This window comes from Armigeres subalbatus, unplaced genomic scaffold, assembly GCF_024139115.2.
Source record: "Armigeres subalbatus isolate Guangzhou_Male unplaced genomic scaffold, GZ_Asu_2 Contig930, whole genome shotgun sequence".
Classification (NCBI taxonomy): Eukaryota; Metazoa; Arthropoda; class Insecta; order Diptera; family Culicidae; genus Armigeres; species Armigeres subalbatus.
In genome coordinates, this window is record NW_026943734.1 from 1 (window position 1) to 10,976 (window position 10,976).

Sequence of the window (10,976 nt, forward strand, 5' to 3'; positions counted from 1 at the left end):
ACGCAGGATACTCTGCCATTGTTTCCTATTGAAAATTGGTCAGATCGGACTATGGGCTCGGAAGTTAAGGCCAAAATACCACATTTTTATAGAAAAATTGAGTAGAAAAATGTCACTCATTTTTCAGGCACTTATCCTTAACCGATTTACTCGCAACAAGTTGCATTCGACGCAGAATACTCTCCCATTGTTTCCTATTGAAAATTTGCCAGATCGGACTATGGGCTCAAGAGTAATGGCCAAAATACTATTTTTATAATGCACGAGAAAGGCACCATCACCGCTAGGTGGATTAATCAGAGTTTTCAAATGATGAATGTGTTCGTTTCTACGGTCTGAAGAAGCGCGATCCTCTTTACATACTATAATATATATGCATGGATCCGGGCCATGGTATCCCGAAACCTGCAAACAGTCAAATGGTTCGTTTTTTAGGTGTTATTTTCCTCGTCCTCGTAATATGCAAGGTATAGATAAAGATTATATAAAGGGTCTGTTCCACATTCAATCACAAGATAACATTATTATATCTCGAAAGAAAAAATCCCTACTACCAAGCCTACTACAGTTTTTATTGATAACATGCATGCTAAACTGTGAAAAAAAAATCATTTAAAAATGAGAAACAAAATCTTCTGCCTTTCAGTTTGATTATAGGAGGATGAAAATGGGATCAATGGAGAATCAGAACAGTAGGCTACGTTTCCACTATTGATCGTTTTATTAGGTCATGGTAAAGAATACTATCATGTCATGAGTGATAAGTAAGACAAACAGTTTTTTTAATTATTCAAATGATAATGAGTAATATCACAATATAGTGGCGTAGATAGTTGCTGAAATTGTTTACAAGCACTGAAACAAAATATAAATTTGTCCCACAGTCACGCAAGGCCCTCTCGCAGAAGACGCAAAGTGAGATACAGCTTTTCAATTCGAAACTAGGGAGAGTGCCTTATGTTTGAGCTTTCTTATTTCTATGCACTCTGACCATTCTAGCTGGTTGGCACTCACTGTTTGACATGTTCCATTCATCGCACACTTACTCTAGATGAGAGTAAGAACATTTACATTCTGGCAATAAGTTTTCCTCGAAGGCTGTGCCTCGAAGGTGCCTAAAAAAATATTAAAAATCTAAATTTTGCAACTGTTTGATACTGATTTATTTCATTGAATATCGTCGTGTCAATGATCATGTCACCGTGAAACTACTAAATTATCGATAAAACCTATCTCAGGATGTTCTTATATCAATTGAAATGTTTGGTCTTCCTGACGCTAGGTGAGTGCAATGTTACAAACCTAATTGAATTACATTTCGATTTACTATGAATCTTGTGTTTATAGCGCTATTGGGCGCCAGCACTGGCGCAGATGGTTCCCGTGTGCTGGAACTTAGTGACCGCTTTCTGGACGTCCGAAACGAAGGCCAGTGGTTTGTGATGTTTTATGCTCCTTGGTGCGGTCACTGCAAGAAACTGGAACCGGTATGGGCTCATGTCGCTCAGGCTCTCTTCAATACGAATATCCGTGTTGGACGGGTGGATTGCACCCGATTCACTGCAGTGGCGCAAGCGTTTAAGGTGAATGCGTATCCTACGATTTTGTTGTAAGTTGGTACCTTGTTAACGAATTACGTCATGAAATAATGATATCTATATCTTGTTTCGCAGCATAAAAGGCCCTTACGACTATGCCTACAATGGGGATCGAACCAAGGATGAGTTGATCCACTTCGTGAATAGACTCTCGGGGCCACCGGTTCAGCAGGTCACCCGTGCGGCCAGTATTGATATCCTAAAATCAAATAACCCAATCTTCTTCACGTACGTTGGCAAACAGGATGGTCTTTTGTGGGATGTGTTTTATAGTGCAGCGGAAGTCTATCAGCCACACAGCTATTTCTACGCAACATCAGTGGAGATAGCGAAGCGGCACTTCGACATCGATACCGTCCCGGCCGCCTTGGTATACAAAGAACGCAGTCACTACTACTTCCAATATTCGGATAATTTCGAGTTTATCGAACCTGCTCATTTGAACGAATCGCTGTTCAGATGGATCAACGAAGAACGATTCCCGACATTCCCAAAGGTGACCCGAGGCAATATACATCACATTTTGCAGACGAAGAAGTACCTCGTGTTGGCGGTGGTCGAAGAAAACAAGCTGAGCGAAATCGCAGCCCATGAGCAGGAGTTCAGAGACATGGTGGAGATTTTCGTCCACAAGAATAAACACAAGTATCACGGACGCTTCCAGTTCGGTTGGGTTGGAACACCCGATCTGGCACATTCCATTGCCATGGATAAGCTGGCCACACCCCATCTTATAGTGCTGAATGCCAGCACTAACGAACACCACATTCCGGAGGACGATCCCCTTCAGCTAACACCGGAGGCAATTGAATTGTTTTTGGATAGTATTCACAATCAGACGGCTCAGGTAAGTTTTTGTATATCATGTTTACCACTGAATTGTACTAAAAATGGTCATTTTAAGGCATTCGGTGGAAATTCGATTCCGGTGCGGATCTACCGCGCCTGGTTCGAGGCCAAGAACTCTCTGTACGAGATGTGGATGGGTAATCCAGTCCTCACGTCGGTCCTGTTCGGGCTTCCACTGGGATTCCTCTCACTGATCCTTTACTCGATCTGCTGTGCGGATATCCTGGATGCTGACGAGGAAGAAGATGAACCCAAACACGAGAAAAAGGAATAAACGAGCTTCCTGAGCGATGCCGGATTCCCGAACCGCAAACTAGTATTAATCGTCGTGACCGCCAGCAATGGAGTGCTACATTCCTCGAGTAGAGCATTTCAAGGCATATTGAAAAATGCCGTTTTCTAGTCATTTTGATCTGAAACACTGATACTTTTTACTTTTACTTTTATGTAACGAGGCTAGTGCTATTTGGTAGTAACCTCATCTTTAGAAAGATTATGTAATTGCTCGGAGGCAGCCTACATATTTATGTTTATGGCCAACGAATAAAGAATGTAACGTGTTTGTGTCTCATAGTGAATAGAAAGTAAAAATAATGAACAATACCGACTTATATAACAAAAAAGTTTATGCTTTTTATTCTGTCCCACAATGAACTAATTCTAGGAGCAGGGCCTAATTTTGAGATGGTCCGCGGTGGCAAGGCCCCGGGCCCCCTAAAACCTTGTGTAATCAACCTTTTCCGTACATTTAGGTAAAAACTGTCGGCCCCGAAGCCCCCTTCCGCCAAAGTCCAACCCTGTCTAAAAGTAAACTACTCGGAGAAATTTCTATTTACTGATTTGGCTGAAATTTTGACAGTGATTATCTCTCTGCTTCGGTAAGACATATACTAAAATTGGAACGATACAGAGAAGACTAGCATGGTGTACGATATGCGTCCGTCCTTCTGTCCTGCTCAATTCCAACTCCCCGATCTCATCTCAATCCATCATACTCGCAGGTGCGGCTAGCGCAAAATGTAAACAAAGAGGTATGCGCTTAACACCGTTTCACAACCAAGGTGGATTTATTCGGAAAGGTCAACTTGTGTAACACCCAGTACACTACAATCCCCCCTTTGAAATAAATAAAGACAACGCGTTTAGTTTTGATTAAATTGCCTTCACTTTCTTTTTTTTTTTTTTTTTTTATTTTTTTTTTTTTTTAACTAATTTTATTTGCTAATTATCTAATACATGCATTCATCTCTTAGACTAGGTGTTCCGTGTTTTCTTAACACTATCATCCTTATTTGCTATGTTACGCTTTTAGTTATTATTAATACATTTCAATTGCCTCTGGCAGTTAGAATTTTTTCCTCTGGTTGAATTGAACCATGTAGGAATTGTTAAATGTTTTCAACTTAAACTAAACTTAACCTATTTTATACTAAGGGTACAGGAGTTAATCGTTGCAATAGAAGATTGCAACGATTTTTGTCTAAAATTGAAATTATTTTGTTGGACATTTGTTGCAATGTCTCAATATTAGAAATTCTATGAAGTTCATTGGTACTATACCACGGAGGCAGCTTCAGAATCATTTTCAAAATTTTATTTTGAATCCTCTGGAGTGCCTTCTTTCTGGTATTGCAGCAACTAGCCCATATTGGCACAGCATACAACATGGCAGGTCTAAAATTTGTTTGTAAATCAAAGTTTGTTCTTAAGACAAAGTTTTGATTTTCTGTTTATAAGTGGATATAGGCACTTAATATATTTGTTACATTTGGCTTGAAGGCCTTCAATGTGATTTTTAAAGTTAATGTTTGATCTAGCAGGAGTCCTACATATTTAGCTTCACTAGACCAGTTAATTGGAACCCCATTCATAGTGACAATATGTCTGCTAGAAGGTTTCAAATAAGAAGCTCTCGGCTTATGTGGGAAAATTATAAGCTGAGTTTTGGAAGCATTCTGGGAAATTTTCCATTTTGCAAGTAAGTGGAGAAAATATCCAAACTTTTATACAATCTACCAAAAAAGACACGAAGGCCTCGCCCTTTGGCTGAGAGGCCCGTGTCATCTGCAAACAAAGATTTTTGACACCCTGGTGGTAAATCAGGTAAGTCAGAAGTAAAAATTTTATACAATATGGGCCCCAGTATGCTGTCTTGGGGACACTAGCCCTTACAGGTGATCTATCAGATTTAGTATTCTGATAGTTTACCTGCAGCGAGCGATCTGATAAATAATTTTGGATCAGTTTAATGATGTACAGAGGAAAATTAAAATTCATCAATTTTACAATCAAACCTTCATGCCAAACACTGTCAAATGCTTTCTCTATATCAAGAAGAGCAACTCCAGTCGAATATCCTTCAGATTTGTTGAGCCGAATTAAGTTCGTAACTCTTAATAACTGATGAGTGGTTGAATGCCCATGGCGAAAACCAAATTGCTCATCGGCAAAATAGAATTGTCATTAATATGAACCATCATTCTATTTAAAATAATCTTTTCAAACAGTTTGCTTATTGAAGAAAGCAAACTGATTGGGCGATAACTAGAAGCCTCAGCTGGATTTTTGTCCGGCTTCAAAATTGGAACAACTTTGGCGTTTTTCCATTTATCTGGAAAGTATGCCAATTGAAAACATTTGTTAAATAAATTAACCAAAAAGGATAAAGAGCTCTCAGGAAGTTTTTTGATAAGTATGTAGAAAATACCGTCATCACCCGGGGCTTTCATATTTTTAAATTTTCTAGTAATAGATCTCACTTCATCCAAATTAGTTCCCAACGAAGGATCAAAAACATTATCTTGATTGAGAATGTCTTCGAAGCTTCGTGTAACCTGATCCTCAATTGGACTAGTGAGACCTAGACTAAAATTATGGGCACTCTCGAACTGCTGAGCAAGTTTTTGAGCCTTTTCGCCATTTGTTAATAAAATGCCTTTACTTTCTAATCATTAATCAGTGCGGCACATAATCCTCGTACTTTGCGGGTGCATTTCTCGACCGCCTTGCTGATGGTGATCTACATGAAGTTGTTGACTCCGTTGAAGTGTGTGTTGATTTTGAAAGATTCTCGGATCCATATTGAGCCGTCGAGGATACTGGTTTCGAATCAATACTTTGGTTATTCTTACAAATTTCTCTATCTTCAATCTTCTTCTGATGAGCTGAACTTCGCCTGTACTGTTTGTCAGTTGCCTTCGATTGTATAAGAGTATCTGTTCCTTCTTTACGCAGAACTACAAACTCCTCGTTCGCAAAATCTGTATCCAATTTATTTGTTTTCCGCATTCGTTTGGCAAGTACAACATCACCTTGCTGAATATAACTCTTCTTTGCCTGTCGCTTCTTGTCACCGTACTCTTTCCCTTTTTCTTTAACGACTGCATCTCTCTCGCGTACTTCGCCGTCTTCTTGATACTTTGAAATTGTTGGTAGTTTGCTTTGGATTTGGCGTCCAAACATCAACTCTCCGGGAGATTTTCCTGTCGTCGAATGTTTTGTAGAATGGTATGTCAGTAAGTACAATCGTAATTCGTTTCTCCAATCTTTCCCAAGTTCCTGTGAAATGCGGAGACGCTTCAAAATCGACCGATTCTGGCGCTCTACTTCCCCATTGGATTGCGGCCAATACGGTATTGTGTTTAGCAGTTTTATTCCGTTAGTCGAACAAAACTCACGAAATTCCTCACAATTTGAGCTTATCTGTGGCGCGTTATCTGCCTTCAAAAACGATGGAATGCCATATCGACTAAACATGATCATTAACTCTCTGGTAACATCTTTCGTTGTAGTTGTTTCCAACTCGATAACCTCCATATAACGACTATAACAGTCAACTACTACCAACAAATGTTGTCCCTCAGGCAGTGGTCCTAAAAAATCTAACGCTAATGTTTGCCATGGTGATGAAGGAAGACGACTACGATGCATCGGTTCGGGTGGTTCAGGAGCAGCAACTAATGTGCAACCTCTACATCGCTTAACAAAAAGTTCGACTGCATTATCCATCTTAGGCCACCACACGTTTGATCTCAAGTGGCTTTTCATCATCACAATTCCGGGATGACCTTCATGAGCTGTAATTAGAACCTTTTCTCTCAATGAAGTGGGAATAACTATTCGGTCCCCTCGTAGTAGTACGCCTTGGAAATCACACAATTCGTTAGAAACTACCCTGTACTCTATTGGCAAGTTTTGAACGTCTCCGGTTTTTAAAATGTGCAGCACGTTAAGAATTTCTTCATCAGTTTCAGTTGCTAGGACCACCTCATCCCAAGTCAGTGCAGCGCAATTAGCTGCTTGTGTCGCTATTTCACGAACGAATATTTCCTCTGCATGGTCAAAAGGTTTGGGTTCTTGAACAGCTAAACGAGACAACGGATCAGCTACGTTATCTTTGCCAGAAACATATAATATGTTATAATCGAACGTTTGCAACCGCAGAACCCAGCGTTCTATTCGCGCACAAGGCTTTGAGCGCCTAGAAAAGAGAAGTTCCAGCACCTTGCAGTCAGTTAGTATGTCGAATTTCTTGCCAAGAAGGTAGTATTTGAAACGCTCTACGCTCCAAACAACAGCGAGCGCCTCCTTCTCCGTTTGGCAGTACCGTCTTTCAGTTTCAGTCAACGACTTGGAAGCGAAACTGATTATGCGTTTCGTATTGTTATCATCAAACTGGAGTAATATAGCTCCCAACCCGACAGGACTGGCATCCGCAATAACAGCCGTATGATCTTCTACTTTGTAGAAACCCAGATTGCTAACATTACTTAAAGCAGTTTTGATGGATTGAAATGCTTCTGATGCCTTGCTAGTCCACTCAAACTTAATATCTTTGATCAACAGTTTTCTTAACGGTTCGTCAACGGTAGCAAGTTGCGGAATAAATTTATTCAGGTAATTGGCCAACCCGAGGAAACTACGTACCTCTGCTTCATTTCGAGGCTCTCTGAAAGATAATAGTGCGGCAACTTTCGACTCCGACGGACTTATTCCTTCTTCCGAGATTTTGTGGCCCAAAAACTCAAGTTGAGTAACGCGAAACTGACACTTGTCCCATTTGAGTTCCACTCCCCTATCCTTTAATCTCGAAAGAACCTGAAATCGAAACACAAAATGCAAGAACTCAGTTCATATTTCAAAAATGTTGTTTATTTTCTGATAAAAGAAAGCCATTTTAGCAACTACCAATCAATTAGTGTACCTTTGCAAGGCGACTATCGTGCTCCTCGAGGTCCTTCCCCTCAATAATAATGTCATCGAGATACCAATAGGTGCCGCTACAATCCGCCAATATCTCGTCCATAGATTTCTGGAACATTTCCGGTGCCGTTACCAAGCCGAACGGCAGTCTCTTGAAACGGAATAGCCCTCGATTTGTCATGAACGTTGTTATGTCCCGGCATTCTTCTGCCAGTTCCACTTGTAAAAACGCCTCACGAATATCAAGTTTGCTCCAAACGGATCCTCTCCCCAATCGCGCAATGTAATCGTCTACAACGGGCATCGGGTGATGCTCGCGAAGAACAGCCTCATTCACACGCCGAAGATCAATGCATAATCGAGGCTCACCGTTAGCTTTCCCAACGATAACAAGTGGAGATACCCAGCTGGTTGGACCTGTCTTGGGCTCAATGATGTCACGTTTCAGCAATTCCGTTATCTTCTTTGCAACTGCTTCTTCCAACGGTAGCGGAATACGGCGCATCGGTTGAAAAACGGATATGTACTGTAATATGTACTGTAATTCCTTTAATCTTACTGAACGGCTGTTCCGAAGTCTCGACAGAACTGATGTTTAAACCAACTTGCAATACGCCCAGCTGTTTCGCTGTTTGATCACCGAGGAGGCAACGCTGCCCTCCTTTCACTACCAGAAACTCAGCTCGAATTGTTTTTACACCGATAGTTATGTCCGCCATAAACGATCCCAAAACAGTCAACGGATTATTACTGCCATACGCTCTTAATACACGATTACTCCCTTTCGATGAGGAGTGCACAAAAACTCTTTTGGTTTTCATTTCCTCCCATGTCACCTCGCTTATCAAGTTAGCATCAGCGCCGGAGTCTACCAACATTTCCGTTGTAATCCCGCCGACTTTGCAGGTAAGTACGTTGGATTCGTTACCTGAGTAGAAGGCATAATAAACTTTATCCGGCGTGGAACTTTCTTCACATTTGGTCACAATCGGAACATTTTCGTTGACAACATCTTCAATAGCACGAATCTGCTTTCGTTCAGAAGGTTCGTTTCTTATCGGCTTTCGTTTGCGACATAGCTTTTCGAAGTGTCCATAGTTTTTTACAGCTATGGCATTGTTTACCGCGTGCCGGGCAGACCTGCGATGATGACAAATGCCCCTGTCGACCACAATTGAAACATGTTTTCATCGACTTTGTCCTGTTAGTACCATCTTTGAAAACAGTACGATGCTCCCGGTTCTGGGTTCGAACCTTGTATATATTTTCACCTGAATGAGCAGCCGGGCGGGCTGATTTTATTTCTGTAAGTTGATGCTCCACACTTTCTTGGGTAATTCCAAACGCTTCAATGTCGTTGAAAGGCAAGTCCTTCAAAAAAATGAAATGGTTATCGATTGCAATCAATCCTACTGGTACACCTGATGAGAACAAACCTTCAGTAGAATCATTCTGCGTACTTCATTTGACGAGCATCCTTCGACAACGGCATCGGTCAAGTGGATATCTTTCAAAACTTGCTCGATCTCAGCTCCGTACTTTTCGAATCCGCATTCAGCCACCTGCTGCTTCAGACGGATAATATAATCGGCAAATCTCTCACCGGTGTTTTGCTTCATTTGACGAAGTTTCCTGCGTTCTGAACTGCTCTGATTCCTTGGTTCGAAAAATTCATCGAGTTTTTCCACCGCTGTGTCATACCATCTTGGATATAGTGCAACAAGCGGCATATGGTCATAATCCTTGAGGTTTTTGAAAACCGTCTGTAAAGCAGAGCCACCGAGGTGAAGCATTTTTGCTCGCATAACTTTCTGGTCGGTAATATCGTATGCCGCGAAGTAACACTCCAAAGATTCCTTCCATCCTTTCCATTCTCGAGCAAGCTTACTTGTCTCGATTCTATCGCAACGGAAAGGTGGAACAGCTCTCGTTTCTTCCATCTGAAATAGATACAGAAAAAAAAAACAAAAACAATCAGCTCCAATGGCCTTCGGCAGTTGATTGCATCGTATTTGACCCCACTTAAAATCAGCATCAATTTTTCAAGAACACGATATTGTTCACTGTTTACTTCCTATTGGCATTTGGAAAGGTAGGGAATATTTATGTATATTCGTGTAACTATTTACGTCACCATTTTCTCTTACACCATTCACAAATATGCTTGCATTCGGTTTGTCTCCTCACCTCAATATCTGTCATTGCTCTCCAAGCTACCTTGATCGTTGCGTCAACCGCAAACTAATAATAGGCCTTTTCATATGACAATGCCGAGACTGAACTTGTTTACAACTGTTGAACAATCGTACAAGCACGGAACTGTCATTTTCACAGAATTGTCTGTTGGCAGAAAATCATTCGATTTGGACGTCTCTTGAAAAGGTCTATAGTTGAAGCATGTACTCTGACAAACCAATCGGCTATCGCAGCCATTTTTTCTAGTCCATTTTCGTTTCGACACATCATGCAAGGAAACAAGAAACCAAAAGAAACCCCATGTTTCATCTATTTTCTCATTATTGGAATTCTACTAATTCTCACACGATCAAAAATATTGTCTTCAGGGAAATCCAGTAGATTTCCGCATACTCCTTGAGAATGGCAACCATTCTCGCGAATTTTGTCCCCTGGAGAATTCTAGAAATTCTCGCAATTTATTCTGGGGGCACCCTTCTGGCTCCCGCCAACGCCATGAGAATCACTCCCGACTCTCACAAAATTCGCACCACCGGAGAACTCTCCGTTCTCGCGACACAAAATTTTCCCATTCGTTATTTTTTTTTCATTCTCGCCCAATTCGTCGCTTCTATAGACTACGCTTTTTCAGATTCTGCTGGTCGCATATTTACCTCAATCGATTCAATTTTTCGATGGCCGGTGATCGATATCTTTTCCGTTAGTTTTCCAATCGTCGCCAGTTGTACGATATGCGTCCGTCCTTCTGTCCTGCTCAATTCCAACTCCCCGATCTCATCTCAATCCATCATACTCGCAGGTGCGGCTAGCGCAAAGTGTAAACAAAGAGGTATGCGCTTAACACCGTTTCACAACCAAGGTGAATTTATTCGGAAAGGTCAACTTGTGTAACACCCAGTACACTACACATGGCCCCTGCGCAGGGATGACACGCAAAATCGTGAAGCGCACACATTTTTTAACATAACAGGCTCAAACGGATGTTATTTATACTGACCTCTCTGCACCTTTCGATAAGATTTATCACTCATGCAAAACTGGACCGATTCGGAGTCAGCGGCAGTCTGCTGAACTGGTTTCATTCGTATCTTTCTGACCGTAGCTATTCGGGAATGCACCTCTAAAAGTTTG

At 41.2% G+C, this 10,976-nt stretch overlaps 3 protein-coding genes across 3 annotated transcripts; 1 reads left to right on the forward strand and 2 right to left on the reverse strand.

Moving 5' to 3' along the window:
* The first annotated feature begins 1,042 nt into the window (after positions 1 to 1,042).
* On the forward strand, positions 1,043 to 3,070 carry LOC134204827 (protein disulfide-isomerase TMX3-like). Its single transcript, XM_062679619.1, has 4 exons — positions 1,043 to 1,282; positions 1,348 to 1,609; positions 1,674 to 2,445; positions 2,503 to 3,070. Exons 1-4 carry the CDS (start codon positions 1,240 to 1,242, stop codon positions 2,719 to 2,721), a joined length of 1,296 nt encoding a protein of 431 aa, XP_062535603.1. The 5' UTR covers positions 1,043 to 1,239; the 3' UTR covers positions 2,722 to 3,070.
* A 2,332-nt stretch (positions 3,071 to 5,402) lies between these two features.
* On the reverse strand, positions 5,403 to 8,154 carry LOC134204826 (uncharacterized protein K02A2.6-like). The gene is made up of 2 exons (XM_062679618.1): positions 7,651 to 8,154; positions 5,403 to 7,544 (listed from the first exon to the last, which is right to left on the reverse strand). Exons 1-2 carry the CDS (start codon positions 8,152 to 8,154, stop codon positions 5,403 to 5,405), a joined length of 2,646 nt encoding a protein of 881 aa, XP_062535602.1.
* Positions 8,155 to 8,231: 77 nt separating this feature from the next.
* LOC134204825 (uncharacterized) lies at positions 8,232 to 10,735 on the reverse strand. The gene is made up of 3 exons (XM_062679617.1): positions 10,499 to 10,735; positions 9,086 to 9,589; positions 8,232 to 9,020 (listed from the first exon to the last, which is right to left on the reverse strand). Exons 2-3 carry the CDS (start codon positions 9,587 to 9,589, stop codon positions 8,688 to 8,690), a joined length of 837 nt encoding a protein of 278 aa, XP_062535601.1. The 5' UTR covers positions 10,499 to 10,735; the 3' UTR covers positions 8,232 to 8,687.
* Positions 10,736 to 10,976: the final 241 nt, after the last annotated feature.